At 44.8% G+C, this 18,753-nt stretch overlaps 1 protein-coding gene across 2 annotated transcripts; it reads left to right on the top strand.

Moving 5' to 3' along the window:
- The first annotated feature begins 274 nt into the window (after positions 1-274).
- Positions 275-18,182, top strand: LOC140386566 (nectin-1-like). 2 transcript variants are annotated; one of them, XM_072468995.1, is made up of 8 exons: positions 275-815; positions 5,464-5,811; positions 8,593-8,886; positions 10,421-10,538; positions 12,662-12,831; positions 13,523-13,636; positions 14,785-14,819; positions 16,843-18,182. In XM_072468995.1, the coding sequence occupies exons 1-8, from the start codon at positions 749-751 to the stop codon at positions 16,960-16,962; spliced, it is 1,266 nt and encodes a 421-aa protein (XP_072325096.1). In that variant the 5' UTR covers positions 275-748; the 3' UTR covers positions 16,963-18,182. The 2 variants fall into 2 exon arrangements, with proteins under 2 accessions (XP_072325096.1, XP_072325095.1); XM_072468994.1 differs by having other exon boundaries at positions 276-815; positions 16,840-18,182.
- The last annotated feature ends 571 nt before the right edge of the window (positions 18,183-18,753 follow it).

The raw sequence follows: 18,753 nt of genomic DNA, 5'->3' as shown, positions 1-18,753 counted from the left end.
TCTTGCAATGTGCAAAGAACCCCAAAGTTCCCATTTTGTGGCAAATCAAGGAACCAATTAAAATAAATCAAACAAGCTGAAGGGCAAATTAAAAGGAACAGCCCGAGGAGGGGTACTGCCTGAACCAAAAAGCAAATCACAAACAAAAGTCAAAATATTAAACCGGAATGTGATTAAGGGGGTCGATAAGGCACCCAGTCCACGCGGTACCCAATGGGCATGGAAAGCAAAGGGCCCTGATGTCATTTCCCTTTCCAATGTGAAACACGGCACGCGACATCATGCTTGTTCCCTCCAGGCAATTAGAGATCAGTGGCCCGCAGGCAATCTTTGGACCCACTGCAGTTAATGACCACTGTCAGATACTGGGGAAGAAAAACACACTCACACAACTTTACTCAGGGTGGAAGAAAAGGGAGGCGATGAAATGCTTGCATTGTGTTTCACCAAGTCCAATGCAAGCAGAGTGAAACAGCTCGGGGACCAGGTTTTGGATGGGAGCTTCGATACTACCTCTGACCTGCTCTCTCTATTTTAACCAATGTGTGCTATTCAAAAACAATTGAGGCTCATCTCCTAATGAAGAACCCTACTCGACTTGAAGTGTAACTGCCTTTCTCTTTGCCTGGTTACTGCCAGACCTGCTGAGTGTTTCCAGCACTTTCTGTCTTCATTGCGGCTAAGGACAGGACATGCAGCCGTTACTTTCTACACTTTGAGGAAGGAAGTTTCAACAACTGCCAACTAGATGCATCGAGTGTTGGCAATGAGTTTAGTGGGTTACGTCTTGTTTCTCCAGCTGGTTTTTTTCACAGGTAGGTTCTGGTTGACCCAAATCTGCCCACTTCCTCGCCCACCTCTGAATTAGTTCCTTCACGTGTACAACCAGGTGATTTTGTTTTTTTAAAATTTGACCCATAGTAAGAGAACCACAAAAATGTCTGTTACTGACAAGTATTTTGGAGGATGTGAATGTATTTCTTTCCAGGGAAGTTATTATTGTATTCATGGCTTATTTTAAATAAATAGAGATGGTTAATTTGTTGGGAGCATCTTATTTGATGGAAATGCGACATTTGAATGTGATAAAGGATCAATCAAAAAATGTCTCCATTCCGATAATTGCAAATATATGTGTGCATGTATATGGATTTGTGTACTTGCATTTGTGTACACATTTATGTGTGCATGCATTGATATGCATGTATTTAATGTGTGTATTTATATATGTGGCTGTATTTATGTGCATGTGTATATATGATTTTGTGTATTTATGTTTGTGTGTGTGCGCATTTATGTGCGTGCATTTATGTGTGTGTGTATTTGTGTGTGTATTTATGTCTGTGTGTGTATGTGTGTGTATTTATGTGTGTACATACATAAATATATACGTTTTAAAATGTTTTTATTTTTCTGTATGTATGTATGAGTGGGTGTGCATACATATATATTTGCAGCATGTTAGCACAGTGGGTAGCACTGTTGCTTCACAGCGCCAGAGTCCCAGGTTCGATTCCCAGCTTGGGTCACTGTCTGTGCGGAGTCTGCATATTCTCCCCGTGCCTGCGTGGGCTTCCTCCAGGTGCTCCAGTTTCCTCCCACAAGTCCCGAAAGACGTGCTGTTAGGTGAATTGGACATTCTGAATTCTCCCTCAGTGTACCCGAACAAGTGCCGGAGTGTGGCGACTAGGGGCTTTTCACAGTAACTTCATTGCAGTATTAATGTAAGCCTACTTGTTACAATAAAGATCATTATTATTATATAAATCTATGTGTGTGTGTACTTGTGCGTGTGTATATATGTGAGTGTGTGTATTTAAGTCTGTGTGTGTATATGTGTTTTTATGTGCGAGTGTGTATTTGTGTGTGTATGTATTTATGTGTGTATGTGTATATAGTTATGTGTGTGTGTGTATATGTGTGTGTGTGTATATATGTGTGTGTGTATATATGTGTGTATGTGTGTGTATATATGTGTGTGTGTATATATGTATATATGTGTATGTATGTGTGTGTATATGTGTGTATGTGTGTGTGTATATATGTGTATGTGTGTGTATATATGTGTATGTGTGTGTATATGTATGTGTGTGCATGCATGTATGTGTATATATATGTTTTTATGTGTGTATTTATGTAGGTATTTAGATGTGTGTTTGTGTGTAGTTGTGTTTGCATGTATATTTGTATGTGTATTTACATGCAGATATATGTATGGATATGTGCATATGTATGGATATGTTTGTATTTATATGGATGTATATTTATATGTGTTTAAGCGTGCATGTGTGTATTTATGTATGATTTTATGTGTGTGTATTTAAGTACGTCTGTATGTGTGCAAATTTATAAATGATTGTATGTGTGTGAATTTATATGTATACATACATGCGTGTGCATGTTTTTATATGTATGTGTGTTTGTGTGTAAATGTGTACTTTTAATGTGTGATATGTGTGTGGGGAGGCTGTTTATTTATATGTGTGTGTTTTTATTTATGTATGAGTGTGTGTATGTATATATATATTTGCAAATTGGTAAAGTTTACTTTTAGGGAATCCAGCCCTTGTTTACTGACAGCTCCATATGTTTTTTAGAAGTTGTATTTCACTCAGTGTTGAAGGACCATGCAGATTCCCTCTCGGAGTGTTCTTTAGAACGGTATTCAAATTTGCCATTGAGCAGGGAACATATCAACCTTTTAGCTTCAGTTCAAATGTGGGACAACATCCGATAAAAGTAGTGCTTTCTAGTTTTGTTTCCCAGCATCACCAAACCCCTGACATCACCATCAAGGGTCCCACAGAACCAGAGGAACTGGGTCTGTGCTTGTAATCCCCTTCGCTCAATCCTTCTGCTTTCCGATTGTGGAGTTCGGCATCGCTGGGCTCTTTGGACCATTGTCTGATTATCCATTGAGAGTTAGAATATTGTCCAGTTATATCTGTCAATTTAAAAATGTATAATTCAATAATGCCCTTTTCAAAGTAAAGTCACCATAGTGCCAGGTGACTCTTTTGAGGGGGAGAGCTGATTGGTCGTGATTTAGCCTGTAGAACACCAGACCTCAGACCAGGGTAGGGTTGAGAAGGCGAGGCCTTCATGGACAACCCAGCCAGTACAGGAATTGAACCCGCGCTGTTCGCCTCGCTGTACATTATGAACCAGCTGTCCAGCCAACTGAGCAAAACCGTGCGTGGATATTAAAATTGAAAAGAGTTCAGCAGAAAGGGTTAACTTCTCTACCAGTTTGCAAAAGTGTGGAGCAAAGCATTCTTAGATGCATGCAGCTAACTCTCAACTGTTAACAAAAACATTCCAGAAATTTTTTTTTAGGGAAGATCACATTTTGTGTTAAACTCAAATTCAAATATATTATTTGAAGAACCATTTTTTTCCTCGCAACGCCACTCTGACTCCAGATGGTTTCAATTCTGGAATAATAAAGTTAGAAAGACTAAAGATTGTAGAAATGTCGAGTGTACAATTCAGGTGCTAAAATTTGATCCTCTCCCCTTGTCTATTGAGTGAATGATCTTACCAAACAAATATGTTCAGTATATTGCCATGAAGAAATGACATATGAATTCATCAATGCAATTTGATGCAGCAATTGTTTTTGAAACAACGTTTTCTAATGGGCAGCCCTGAAGCTGGAATTAAACTTGTCAGATCTGTAAAACAATGTTCAGTGCCCTACTCGACTTAGATTTGAATGGACTATCTTGGCTTCATGCACTGAAACTATTTTAAATTGTTAACACTTCATATTTATGTTCTACCACTTTTACCTGTATTGCCTAGAGGTTTGAGAGCAAGTATGTTTCCCTCTTGAATAATGACCGAGTTGGTGTTCACGGGACGATTTCAAAGTTTGCGGACGATATGAAATCCGGAAGTATTGTAAATTGTGAGGCAGACATTGTAGAACATCAAAAGGACATAGACAAGTTGGTGGAGTGGGCAGACAGGTGGCAGATGAATTTCAATGCGGAGAAGTGTGAGGTGATGTATTTTAGCATGAAGAACATGGAGAGACAATATAAAATAAGGGGTAAAATTCTTAAAGTGCTGCAGGAGAAGAGGGACCTGGGTGTAGAATTAGAACCATAGAATTCCTACAGTGCAGAAGGATGCCATTCTGCCCAGTGTGCACCCAACCCTCTGAAAGAGCAGCCTACCGAGGCCCACTCCCTTGCCCTACCCCGTAACCCCATAACCCCCCCCTAACCTGCACATCTTTGGACAGTGGGAGGAAACTGGAGCACCTGGAGGAAACCCACGCATACATGGGGAGAACATACAAACTCCACACAGACAGTCACCCAAGGCTGGAATCAAACCCGGGTCCCTGGCACTGTGAGGCAACAGTGCTGACCAGTGTATATGTGCATAGATCATTGAAGGTTGCAGGACAGGTGGGAAGATTAGTTGATAAAGCATAAAGTATTCTGGGTTTTATTAAGAGGAGCATAGAGTACAAGACCAAGGAGGTTATGCTGAACTTACACAAGACACTAGTTAGACCTCAGCTGGAATATTGTGTACAGTTCTGGGTGCTACACTACAGGAAGGATGCAAACACATTGCAGAGACCGCAGAAGAGATTTACAAGAATGGTTCCAAGGATGAGAAACCTCAGTTATGGGGCTAGATTGGAGAGGTTGGGACTGTTCTCTTTGGAGAGAAGGCCAAGAGGTGATTTGATAGAGATGTTCAAAATCATGAGGGGCTGGACAGAGTAGACAGGGAGAAACTGTTCCCACTAGTAATAGGATCAAGAACGAGAGGGCACAGGTTTAAAGTGATTGGCAAAAGAAGCAAATGTGATGTGAGGAAAAAACCTTTTCCACACAGCAAGTGGTTCAGGTCCGGAATGCACTGGCTGGAAGGTGGGGGAGGTGGGTGCAATTGAGGCATTTAGGAGGGCAATGTTCAGGGGTGTGGGGAAATGGCAGAGGATTGGCACTAATTCATGATGCTCATCTGGAGAGCCAGTACAGAAACGATGGGCTGAATGATCTTCTGCCCTGTAACATTTGTGTGATTCTGTGATAATTGTCGTATTTATCAAAACAGCAGCCGGTGTAACAATTGCATTTGTTAACACATGTTTAGTGTCAGGATGCATGACATTGTGAATTGTGTTTTTTTATTTAATTAAACATCTCAGGATTATACACATTTTAGTGTCCAATGTTGACAAACACTGATTCTGTGTAAGTTTTCATATTGCAACCATTGCAGCTACCACACGTCACCGTGCAACTCGCTGAAGGGAGCGCGCTGCCAGCGGGAAAAGTTAATCGCAATGACCAGAGAATACTCGCCTTTACTTCAAGGTGCAAGTTTACGGTTGCCTTGCTTCTTCATTGGCATCTGGGCATTATTTGCGTTTGTGTTGGGAAATGAATGCTGCACCTCCCCAGAGAGTCACTTTCTCCTCTTCTCCTCTTCCCACAGTCAGAGTAACTCCGAAAATTCAAATTGGGGATTTGATAGCAGGGAACGCCGGTGAGGAACTGAAACTCCCCTGCCATTTCCCCGGCTATCACACCAACGTGAATGTTGTGCAAGTGGTATGGTTGAAGCAAGCTAACCCAAAGGCTGAAACACTGGCCGTGTACAACCCCATCTTTGGGACAAATTACCCGACGACGCCGGGGAGGATCACTTTCCACAACGAATCTTCTCAAAACTGCATTCTGAGAATCGACCCCTTGGAGTTGGCAGATGAAGGTCTATACAGCTGCGAGGTGAATGTATTTCCCACCGGAACGCATGAATCCCACATCAATCTAACAGTTCTCGGTAGGTAATTAGAGAATGACTGCAGTACTTTTTTTTGCAAATAGATATACTTTATTCACAAAGTACCTAAAAGGACATTGCAAACATTCCAAAATGGCCATCACAGAGGGTGCAATGATATTCGATGTTTCCGCAGAGATCATGACCAGAGTCCTCCAGTCGTTGGCATTCTCTGTTCCCACTGGCAGCACACCCCCGCCCACGGATTTCCTGGTGGTGTGGCGTGGCTTCCATGGGAAATCCCATTCACAAGTGGCGGGAAGAGAGAATCCTGTCTTCAGCGAATGGTGTGCGCCAAGAATTACGCGGCTGGGGGATCCGAGTCCAGCCCTGTGTTGCACTCTGTATAATTTTGGTAAATGCTTTCTGGCTGGGCCAGCGTTTGTTGCTCATCCCGAATTGCTCTTGGACTGAGAGGCCCGCAAGATCATTTATGAACGTATTTAATAGTTAACCACATTTCTGTGGAGCTGGTATCACATGTAGGCCAGACCAGGTATAGAACAGCAGATTTCCTTCTTGAAATGACATTAAGACCTCTAATAAAAACAGAAAATTCTTGATAACCTCAGTAAGTCTGGCAGTATCTGTGGAGAGAGAAACAGGGGGATTCCCTTTTCTTGCTTGCAGCGCACCTCCAGCCTGCAGGTTTCCCGGTGGCATGGGTGGCTTCAGGGAAATCCCATTGACAAGCGGCAGGAACAGAGACTCCCGCTATCTGCAAAGATCAGAGGATTCAGCCCAGAGTTAAAGTTTTGGTTGTAAATTACCCTTCTGCAGAAGGATTGTTTAGGGCGCTGGATTCTCTGGTCCCACATGTCATGTGAGAGTACCTTTAAGAAATGGGTGCTTAAGAAATGTACCTTTCAGAAATGGGTGTTTATCAGTGATGTCAGAGTGTGGGTGGAGCTGGGCTGTCTGGCAGCTTTTTACTTTCATTTTAGGCTGTTTGCTGCAGGGTGTATTTTAGTTTCGTTTTCAGTGTTGGAGCTGAAGCCAGACCAAGCAGGTTTTCTGCTGTTCTCTCTGCCATCAAAAGACTATCTCTTCCTCATTTGGTGAATTCAGAATTCTAAATGTTCTCAGTAGTGAATGTAAACCTAATGTGCTTCTGTTAAAAGGTGTTTCTTTTGTCTTCTGGATGTTGTTTGGGAAGTTATTAAGCATTACTTAGTGTTGTATTCTTTGGGGGTTGTATTTGAATTAATGGTTCCTAAGATGTTCACTGTATGTTTTAAAAAGTTTAACTTGAATTCATAGAATAAACATTGTTTTGCTTTAAAAAATACTTTTCCATTTCTGCTGTACCACACCTGTAGAGTGGGCCGTGTGCTCCCCATACCACAATCTATTAAAAGTTGTGGATCAGGTGAACTCCATGATACACTTTGGGGTTCTCTAAACCCTGGCCCATAACACACAGCCATGTGTTTCTCAGCGACATATCGTTCACTGATAGCGTAATTCTCTACTCCCGCTGCCTGTCAACGTATTCTGCATTGAAGTCACCGGGAGAACCACAGCCAAGGCTGTGCTGTCGGCGGGAACAAAGAATCCCACAACCGGAGAATCTCGGCCATTAACTCTGTTTCTCTCTCCACAGATACTGCCCGGCGTACTGTGTATTATCCAGCATTTTCTGATGTTATTTCAGATTTCCAGCATCCATTTGCTTTTATTTTGGGCATGTAGTATTTACTCTGTACATTAAATGTGAGTCATAAAGCCTGTGGGGGTGGAGGGGTCTATAAAATTCACCGGCTCTGCAACACCATTCGCTTGAACCAGCCTTTGCCACAGTGGCACCAGTCCCACATCAGCCAGGAGAAGATCTAAACTCCACCCCAGTCAACATGATGGTTCAATGACCAATTCTTGGCCAAAATCTACAAAACAGAAGGCTGCATTGATGTGACACCTCACGGCACCTTGGCATACGCAGTGCAGAAAACGCTGCAGGCACTGTTGCCAATGCAGGCAGAGAGGGCAGTTAATTTCAACTCAGCAAGATCCCACAAACAACAAGTTACAATGACCATTATATATGCTTTCATAATGTTGGTTGAGGGATGAATATTGGCCCTGACATCCTGGGGAAAGAGCAGCCTGGATAATTTGTGCCCAGGCCATGCCCAGGAAAGGCTGAGCAAGCTAGGCTTAAGTCTACTGGAGTTTAGTAAGAGGTGGTTGATTGAAGGCTTTCAGATCCTGAGGGGTATTGACAGGGTGGAGGTGGAGAGCATGTTTGCTCTTGTGGGAGAATCTAGGACGAGGGGGTCATTGTTTAAGAATAAAGGGTCGCTTATTTATGACAGAGTTGAGGAGAATTGTTTTCTCTCAGAATGTGTTGTTGTCCTCTGGAACTCTCTTCCTCTCAAGGCAGTGGACGCAGTCTTTGAATATTTTTTAGGCTGAGCTAGATGGATTCTTGATTAACAAGGGGATGAAAGGTTATCAGGAGTGGGCAGGAATGTGGGGTTGAGGTTACAAACAAATCATCCTTGACCTTATTGAATAACCTTCTCCTGCTCCGAATTCTTATGTTCTGTAACCACACCATTGTGACTCAGCGCCGAGAGTGCTGACACCTATATTGTTCGGTAAGACAGGTTAATAGCCTGTGTCTCACCCCAATGTATTTATTTTCAGGCCCACTCCATTAACTGTTGGTATTGGAGACGTTTCCTCAGCCTATTTAGTATCGTCGCAGCATGTGACTGTTATAAGCTGCCCGGCATTTTCAAAGTTGCACTCACCCCATCCATTTCTTTTCATTGTCAGTGAAGCCCACCATTGGGGTGGTCGCAGTGCCGGCAGACACGCGGATGGCAGAGGCGCTAGTCGCCACTTGCACAGCAGCCAATGGGAAGCCAGCAGCTGATATAACGTGGATGGCCAAAGTCCCAGGGACAGTCACATCAAGGCTGACCCACCACCCAAATAGGACAATAACCATCACCAGCCAGTACAGAATCACGCCCAACAGGAAGGCCAACAGGGAGACCTTGACCTGCCTTGTTTCCCACAAAGCATTGAGAGATCCGGTGAGCTCAGTAGTGACATTGTCAGTCCAATGTAAGTATTAAAGGAGGAACTTGTTTTAAACTGGCAATTAACTGAAAATAAATGATGAGAACATTAACTGCATGATTGAACCATTGACATAGCACAGTTCCATAGGGAATGATATAGAGGTTTATTTTTTTACTATTTTCTTGATCATATCACCAGAATTTACTTACTGCTTATTTAACATCTTTTACAAGCGTTCTACTCTGCTCATATTCCAAAGAAGCAGTGGTGGCCAGGACTGCCAGACAAACACGAGGACGTGATAAATCAGAGCTAGAGTCCGATATTCGGCCCATCGAGACCATTATGCGGTTGATCTTTAACCTTGCCTGTGCCTTCCCACATTAACACCTTGTCCCCTGATTCCCTCAGCATTTCATAATCCATCTACTTCAGTCGGAATGTACACAGTGATTGAACCTCCTCAGTCCTATGGAATAGAAAATCTCAATGATTCATTACCATCAGATGGATGGATGGACGGACGGATAGACAGATGGATGAATGGACACCAGATGGACAGACGGGTGGATGAATGGACTGGATGGACGAAGGGATGGGTGGATGTTATCTGAGGAAGGATGATCTTGCTATGGAGGGAGTGCAACAAAGGTTTACCAGGCTGATACATATGAGGAGAAATTAAGTCGGTTGGGATTACATTAATTGGAGATTAGAAAGTGAGAGAGGATCTCGTAGAAACTTCTAAAATTCTAGCAGGGTTAGGCAGGGTAGATTCAGAAAGAATGTTCACGATGGTGGGGGAGACCAGAACTAGGGGTCATAGTTTGAGGATAAGGGGTAAACCTTTTGGGATTGAGGTGAGGAGAAATTTCTTCACCCAGAGAGCGGTAAATCTGTGGAATTCACTACCACAAAAAGCAGTTGAGGCCAAAACATTGTGTAGTTCTTGGGGCTAAACGAATCAAGGGAGCTGGGGGGAAGGCGGGATCAGGGTATTGAATTTGATGATCAGCCATGATCATAATGGCGGAACAGGCTCAAAGGACCGAATGGTCCTCCTGCTTCTATTTTTTGTGTATGTATGAATATGTGGATGGATGGACCAATGGAAGGATGGTTGGGTGGGTGGAAGGTTGGGTGGATGGGGGATGGATGGATGGGCGGACAGAGGACAGACAGATGGATGGATCCAGACAGACCCACACATTCTTAAACTACAGTTGTCTCTAGGGCAGACAAGACAATTTTTGTTTCAAAGCAAAATAATATAGTGTCTCGGTCATTTTTAATGCATGCATTTTATTTTATCTAAAGCACAGAAATGAGAGATTCTTTATTTCCGATTATTTTTTATTATTATAAACTATAAAAAGTGGAGGGAGGTTAATGAGCTTGAATTCTATTTCTTAGTTTGGGAATATAATTGGGCAAATATATATCCTTTGCAGTGCAGCATTGTGATATTTCCTTTAATTTCTTATGATGCCTGGCCTCCAGTCGACCACATTCTGAATTAGCAATGCAGAAAAGTGCTCACTGATTGCTTTTTTGGAATTTTGTTTTCTCTGGTTAGACCCTCCGGAAGTGTCGATTACAGGATATGACGGCAATTGGCACATTAACAGACGCAATGTCAGCCTCAGCTGCATTGCTGAGGCGAATCCTCCAGCAACGGCCTACCACTGGACAATGTATGTGGGTTTACGGTATAGCTAACATGGCTCTTTCTAGAACACCAAGGTGACATCACGCATATTGTACACCATTAAAATCTAGGAACTACTTCACATAGTTATTGCCTGTCACGCTACTTGTCCTGTATCAGAGAAATGTTTAAAGTTCTTGGATACTGTGCATTCGAAAGAAAGGGGTCTGGATTCTCCGATTGTGAGGCCATGTCCTCACACCGGCATGGAAATTGTGGTGTTTTACGCCCAAACATTTGGGGCAAAACGGCCACCGATCCTCCGTTTAGCTGGGGGCCAGCATGCCAGCATCGTAAAGCACCACACTCTAGCTGCCGATACGGCCCGGGGAATTGCCAGGTCCGTGGCCACGCAAGCGCACAGCGGCAGACTGCCGCGGACCTGGCCTGCAAAATAGTGCCCCTCCTTTGGCCGGCTCGCGCTCCCCAGACCAGCCCCCAAAAGTGCCCCACGCCCCTGATAAACTCACCCCTGCCCACGGATCGGCCCTCCCCGTCTGTAGCGGTGCTGGACTGAGTCCAAAGCTGCCACGCTGAGTTCCTGACGGATGAGACCATGAGAGACCCATGACGTCGGGGACTTAGCTGGTCGTTGGGGGGGGGGGAGCATCAAGGGGTGGGCCTTGGACAATGTCCTGAGGCCATCGATACGCTGCTTTGGAGGGGGCGGAGCATTGCGAAAGCGGCGTCACCCCCGATTTGGTCGGGAACTTTGATTCTCTGGCCGATCGCCGAACGCAATTTTGTAGAATCCAGCCCAGTGTTTTTGAAGTTTTCTCTCTGTCTTATATTCACCACTCCATCTATCTCTTTATCTCTCGACCTCTCTCAATCTCACTCTATCTCTCAGTCGCTGTCTCTCTCTGTCTCTACCCCTATTTCTCTCACTATCTCTCTCTGTACAAAGAAGGCTGAGGGGTGAGCTAAGGCAGGCCTCCTGCAAAGTAGTCATGTCCCTACCTTTGTGATCAAGCCCCACTTCATGGTTTGATGACCTAGGAAGGTGAGTTTGTAATGTGGTCAGACGGGTTGATTTATCAGCCCATAAATCCTTCCTGTATGCCTGATGGCATGGGTTAATAGTGCGGGAGGATTTCCTGGTCAGCCATACAGCAGAAGGTAACGACAAACCACTACAGTACTTTGGCGACCATACGCATGGCCCACTTCAATCGAAGTCCATGGCCACCAACGCACTGCCTTGCGATGGTACCTGAAGTCAGAGGGAAGGATGGGGCAAGGGGGTGGGGGTGGGGGAGGGGATTGTGGGATCTTCAGAATGAAGAGAGGTTTTGACAGATTGCATACAAAGGGGGATAGTTCTCCTTGTGAGGAAAAGCATCCCAAGAGGCTATCGTAATCCGGTTGTCACAAAGATAGAATTGGATGACGATCTGAAGAGCAAACACTTGCAGGACTACAGAAGAAAGCCAGGGCAGGTCAAAGATGTGCAGGTTAGGTAGTTTGGCTATGTTAAATTGCCCCTTAGTGTCAAAGTGTAGGCGGGATTGCGGGGATAGGATGACACAATGGGCCTAGGTATGGTGCTCTTTTGGAGGGGTACTGCAGGGTTGATGGGCCAAATTGTCTCCTTCTGCACTGTCAGACTTCTATGATTTTTATGTGGGGCACTAGTTGACTAGTAATTGCAGGGAGCTGGCACAAAGACAATGGGCTGTGGCCATTCTGTGCCATGGCCATGCCATGATTGTATGATTCCAAAATTCAATAGAGAATCCAGAATAAAATTCTCTACCCAAAGAGAGACGGTTGAAGCAAATTTGTTTTAAGGGGGAGATATGGGAGAGAAGAGAATAGAAAGGGTAAGGTCATGAGGAGAAATGGGAGGAGCTGACATGTCGAGCTGACATGGATTGATTGGGCCAAATAGCCTATTTCTCGCTTGTCCTTTCTCTCACTCTCTCACGCGCTCTCTCCATCTCTCCCTCGAAAGAGTTTGGCATTCTGTCCAGGAAGGATTTAGATGCCTGCATTTGAATGAACCCTCGGGAATACATGACTTAAAAATAATTGTGGCTGAAGGATATCTGAGACTCCCTCTGCAGTGTGAGCAAAGTTATTGACAGAAGGTTATGTCCATTAATCCAGGACCAAGGGACCTGTGTCTGAAACCGCCCGAGCAGAAGGAAAGCATCTATACATTGAACAAGTGGACTACTCTGTCAATGGAACCTGGGTCTGTGAAGCCACAAACGTGCTTGGGAAAGGGAATGGTGAAGTTACAGTTGTAGTGAGCGAGGTGGACTCGCTCAATGCAGGTAAGCTCCCAAGTGTGCTACTGCATTTGAATGTCAATGTTCCTACTTGCACAGAAACAAGCAGTTTGTTGGTGCTGCCTGGTTTTGAACATTACAGTGTGCACCCTATTTTGGGTTAACACCAATTAAGCTAAAACAAATGAAGTTGGGGACTGTGCCTTAATAATAATAATCTTTATTGTCACAAGTAGGCTTACATTAACACTGCAATGAAGTTACTGTGAAAAGCCCTTAGTCGCCACATTCCGGCCCCTGTTCGGGTACACAAGAGGGAGAATTCAGAATGTCCAAATTACCTAACAGCACATCTTTCGGGATTTGTGGGAGGAAACCGGAGCACCCGGAGGAAAACCCACGTAGACACAGGGAGAACGTGCAGACTCCGCACAGCCAGTGCCCCAAGCTGGAATCGAACCTGGGACCCTGGAGCTGTGAAGCAACAGTGTTAACCACTATGCTACCGTGCTGCTCTCAAGGGATACTGCCTGAAACAAAAAGCCTATCACAAATGAAACTTAAGACATTAAATCAAAATGTGAGTAAGGGGGATGGTAAGGCATCACTGTCCCCACGATGCCCACGGGGCATGGAAAGATGACATGTGTGCAGCGAGCAAGGGGCCCATTGGGCAGACTGTGTTTTTCACTTGCAGACAAAATTAATGGCGCTTTCTCTGGTTGGGATTTTCCAGGCAAGCCATTTGGATCCACCATCGTGTACGTTACCATAGGAACAGTTGTTGGGATCCTGTTCATAACTGCCTTTCTATCCTATGTGATTGTGAAGAAAAGACAGAGGACTGAAGGTGAGCGATCGAGCATGCTTCCTGACCCATTTCAAATCTCCACCTTGAGGAACACACAGGGTTGGGTGATCGGTATGAGTTTGGGCCACCTTTGGCTGCCTGTCACCTTTAGCTTGACACACTTCCATGGAGCTCCTTGGGATATTTTACTATTTCAACAGAGCCACATCAACTAATGCTGGAGATGCTCTTGCACATCAAATGCCTGTCTTGATTTGGGCTTTGAGGAAAATGATTTTAAAAGGTCTCATGTGTGTGTTATGTTTTCAAGACAGTCCTGTGCTGGTTTCGGGCCTTCCTTGAAACTTACTTGTGAATATCATGGGATATCTCACTCCATCTAGGATGGATCGAAGGATGTCCACTGCTCTCATATTGCAGTATCCCGCTGAATATCAAACTGGAATTCAGGAAGATTGGTGGTGTCCATGCGCTTGGACTACCTGCTGTCCAACCCAGTGGTGGTTCATTGTTATACTCCCTGATACCAGCATTGTGTGGGGGGGGATGGTGGAACAGCTCAATTCAACTCGCTGAAGAAGCAGGACAGCTGGCCATAAAAGACCATAAGACCATATGGCATAGGAGCAGAATTAGGCCACCCGGCCCATCTGGTCTGCTCCACCATTTGATCATGGCTGATATGTTGCTCATCCCTATTCTTCTGCCTTCTCCCCATAACCGCTGATCCCCTTATTAATCAAGAACCTATCTATCTCTGTCTTAAAGACACTCAGTGACTTGGCCTCCACAGCCTTCTGCAGCAATGAGTTACACAGATTCACCATCCTCTGGCTGAAGAAATGCTTTAATTACACCTCTGTCTCCAAGCCTGCTGCTTTTCAAACCAGGATTTTTAAAAACAAGACTGCAGCAGTCACACGCATACTAACCCAGGCTTTTAACCCTCACTGCACCAAATACATATAATACAATATCTGAAATCCTTACATTAATCACAGCAGATATGGAGAAATACATAATGCCCTTCCTGAAAATTAAACACATAATTAATAGCAAGAATGATGGATCAGTTGTGGTACATTTAGCAAGGAAACTGACTGAATGGTCGATACCTAGTTTAAAAATGAGACTCAGTGAGGAGAAAGAATCTTCACTCATTCTCTTCTATTTCTTTATTCACCCAGACACTAAAGCAGAAACTAAGCCTCCTCCAGCGAAGGTAAGTTAAAATGACTTGCTGATTAACATAATGGTCTGAAGGTGTCCATGGCTGGCTGAGCTTTGTTTCAAAGCAGAAATCTTGACAGAGACTCACTGTTAACTAAGAAGAGTAGGAAATGAGATTTAACTCTCCGAGGCCCACTTCTCCAATTAACTCAGAATGCCTAACGATCATTCCTGTTGCTGCACTGCAACTCCCAGGTCGAAGAATGGAATGTGGAATCAACATGCAGGTCTCATTGATAATGGTCTTGGAAATAACAGAGTGTCATAAAAAACCTACAAAGTTCATTAAAGTCTTCCAGGGAAGGAAATCTCCTGTCCATACCTGGTCTGTCCAACATATGATGCCAGATATCACATCGATGTGATTTTGCTCTTAACTGCCTTCTCCCTTTACTACCAACTAGCTTAATAACCATTCTTAATATATGAATGCGAACAGGTTCAATGCCCTGGACTTGAAGGGTTTAAATGGTGAGATGTCCAAATGCAGCAAGACCTGGACAATATCCAGGCTTGGACTGGCAAGTGGCAAGTAACATTTGCGCCAGAGAATTATCAGCTAATGACCATCTCCAATAAGAATAACAATATTCCTTTGATATTCAAATGCATTACCGTTGCTGAATCCCCCACTATCCATGTCCTGGCAGGTTACCATTGACGAGAAACTGAACTGCAATAGCCAGATAAATAATGTGGTGACAAGAACAGGTCGAAGGCTGGGATGCCTGCAGCGATTAACCTATTTCCTGAGTGCCAAAAGCATGTTCACCATCTACAAGGCACAAGTCAGGAATGTGATGGGACACGCTCCACTTGCCTGGATGAGTGCAGCTCCAACACTATTCAAGAAGTTCAACGCCATCCAGGACAAAGCAGCACTGCTAGGTCTTCCACAACATTCAATCCCTCCACCAGCGACCATGTGGACCATCCACGGGATGCATTGCATGAACTCAGCAAGGTGGCTTAGGCAGCATCTTCCAAACCCATGACCACTACAATCCAGAAGGGAAAAGGCAGCAGATACCTGGAAGCACCAATGCCTGGAGGTTCCCCTCCAAGCTGCTCACCATCCTCACTTGGAATTATATCAGCCATTCCTTCACTGTGGTTGAGTCAAATTCCTGGAGCTCCCTCCCTAACAGCACTGTGGATGTATCTACAGTACAGGGACTGCAGTGGTTCAAGAAGGCAGCTCACCACCACCTTCTGTAGGACAACTAGGAATGGCAATAAATGCTGACCTATCCAGTGAAGCTACTTCTCTTAAATGAATTTAAAGAACAATATTGGGCCGGATTCTCCGTTGCCCGTGGTTGATATCGTAATCGGCGATTGGGCGGAGTATCCACTCCGATGCCAAATTGGGCCCTGCGCCGGTTTGGTGCCTGTTTGCGAGTCTCCAGCCCTCTGAAATGCCACCATCGCATCGTGCACCGCATGTCATTGCAACTGTGTCGGCACGTCAACGGCAGGCCCTCTCGCGATGCTCCTCCCCTGATGGGCCGGGTTCTCGACGTTTGGTTGACATATGGTCTGAGCAGTCTGGAACCCGGCATGGCGGCTGCGGACTGTGTCCAGCGGCATCACAAACGACCGGGGTCCGTGCCAATGACCGGGGGGGCTGGGGGCCTGGTGGGGGGTGGCCTGTGGGGTCACGGATGGCGGGTCGGGTTCGCACACGGCCCTCGCCATTTTGAACAGCATGACCACTGCAGGTCATCGCCGTGTTCATGCGTGGCCACGGACTCAGCCATTCTCCAGCTGTTTTTGGCGTGCAAGCCGGGAATTTCACCCGGTGCCGCTGCTAGCCCCTCACCGGTCCTGGAATCGGTGAGGGTTTGCCGTTTTGCCATCATAAAACGCCCGTGAATTCTCTGTTTCAGCCGGCACATAGCCGCTGAAAGGGAGAATCCAGCCCCTGGTATCTGTCCCCATTTGCAGAGCTACGTTGGACTATAAAAATAAATCACTGTTCATATAATTGAAACTGTGTCCTGTTTTATCAGCAGCGGAACCACATTACTGTTTTTGCAACCCTGAATCTGAATGTGGTGGACAGTCTTAACTACACGAGAAGAGAGAACTGTGAAGCGGAAGCAACAGTGAACACGGATGTCCATATTAACTAGAGACAGTCAATATTGACAGAATAATCCACCTGCTAATAATTCTAGGCAATGGGATATGCACCGAGTTTGTGTTGTGTTATAACTGCTCGGTAGCTCGGTTCAGTTACCACGCACGAACAAGCTCTTAATCACCCCCTCTTCTGCAACAATTTACATCCATTTCAATCAAATTCAATCCTTTCCTTCAACAGATGTAAAACACAGCAAATCCGTGCCCCTAACTAATGTGTGTGACTGCCTGCTTCTTTTGGACTTTAACCTGGTGTTGTAAGACTTCTTAGTGTGCTCACCCCAGTCCAACGCCGGCATCTTCACATCATGCTTCTTATAGTCAGTGACTGTCCCGCGTCCTTTATTTCATGGGGATTTTGCATTCAGTAATCAACCAGGCAAAGAGAGACTTGCATTCCTTTAGCGCCTGTGTGGGACCACAGCATGTCTCAAAGCGCTCTACCGCAAATGAGGTGTCGGCATTCTTGGTGTGGGAATCGCGGCAGTCAATCTGCGCATAGGAAGATCCCACAATCGGCAGCATGCAAATGACCAAATCCCCAAGCTCAATGATGTTGATTAAGTGACCAATCCTGGGCACAAGACTGGGGAGAACATCCCCCCCCCCACCCCACCCACCCCCGCACTCCAGGCCAGCCCTCCCCACTTTGAAATGGTGCGATGGGTTCTTTTACATCCCTCCATTAGGCAGATGCGGTCTTAAGCTCGCGTGTTATACAAAAGGCCACACCTCTGACAGTGCAGCACTCCTTCAGTCCTGCACTGGGGGAGAGTCAGCCTGGATCTTCACACTCCTGACCTACTGTGGGACTTGAAATCCACACCCCATAGGATTATAAGAAACAGGAACAGGATTAGGCCATCCAGTCCTTCGAGCCTCCTCCAGCATTTAATAAGATTACAGCTGACCTAACCTCATCTTCATAACCCTTAATGCCCCAGCTGATCAAAAACCTATTGATCTCGGCCTTGAAAATATTCAAGGACTCGGTCTCCACAGCTTCCTGGGGTAAAGAATTCCAAATAATCACTGCTCTTTGAAAGAAAAAATCTTTCCTCACTTTAATAATGACATGTTTCTTCTCTCTTTTGATCAACTGTTGTTTTTTATTGTAAACCATTGGTATATGATATTATAGGTACCTTTAAGGCTGCAAGGCAAACCCGAAGTAAAGAAAATGAGGAAACATGACACAGCTTCAATCATACGACTGTGATGTGTTGCTTCTCATTTCAGCAAGGTTTTGCAGAATTTACAGTTTCGTTCAGATGGGGCTTTTACCTTATCTTCCTCTTTCACTTTGTCTAGACATGATTCACAATCTTTCCCTCACGTTTGCAAGTTTGGGAACACACCAGTTTATTTAATTAATCTTAAGAATGCTGTTTGTTTCAGGTTTAGCATACCACATTTTGGATACAGTGAAGAGTTTTCCGTGTGAATGTGTGTGTGAGAGACAAACTGTGCCAGTGTGCATGTGTGAGACAGAGAATGTGTCAATGTATGTGTCTGTGTGAGAGAGTGTGTCAGTGTGTGTCTGTGTGAGAGAGAGAGTGTGTGTTAATCTGTGTGTCAGAGAGAGAGAGAGACAGTGTGTAAATGTATGTGTCTGTGTGTGTGTGTGAGAGAGTGTGTCTGTGAGAGAGAGTGTATCAAAGTGTGTGTCTGCGAGAGGGAGTGTGTCAGTGTGTGTGTCATTGAGAGAGTGCACCAGTGTGTATGTGTCAGAGAGAAAGTGTGCCAGTGGACATCTGTGAGAGAGAGTGTGCCAATGTGTA

The sequence above is a fragment of the Scyliorhinus torazame genome, chromosome 12, assembly GCF_047496885.1.
Source record: "Scyliorhinus torazame isolate Kashiwa2021f chromosome 12, sScyTor2.1, whole genome shotgun sequence".
Lineage (NCBI taxonomy): Eukaryota > Metazoa > Chordata > Chondrichthyes > Carcharhiniformes > Scyliorhinidae > Scyliorhinus > Scyliorhinus torazame.
The sequence above is the reverse complement of the archived record's forward strand: the minus strand, read 5'-3'. Positions and strand labels throughout refer to the sequence as shown.

What these genes read in the sequence shown, in the direction of transcription:
- LOC140386566 (XM_072468994.1), top strand. Translation starts at nt 749, where the DNA reads ATGCATCGAGTGTTGGCAATGAGTTTAGTGGGTTACGTCTTGTTTCTC. An exon ending in CCAGCTGGTTTTTTTCACAG is followed by an intron (nt 816 to 5,463) that starts GTAGGTTCTGGT and finishes CTCTTCCCACAG; the next exon opens with TCAGAGTAACTCCGAAAATT. An exon ending in AGTGACATTGTCAGTCCAAT is followed by an intron (nt 8,887 to 10,420) that starts GTAAGTATTAAA and finishes TTCTCTGGTTAG; the next exon opens with ACCCTCCGGAAGTGTCGATT.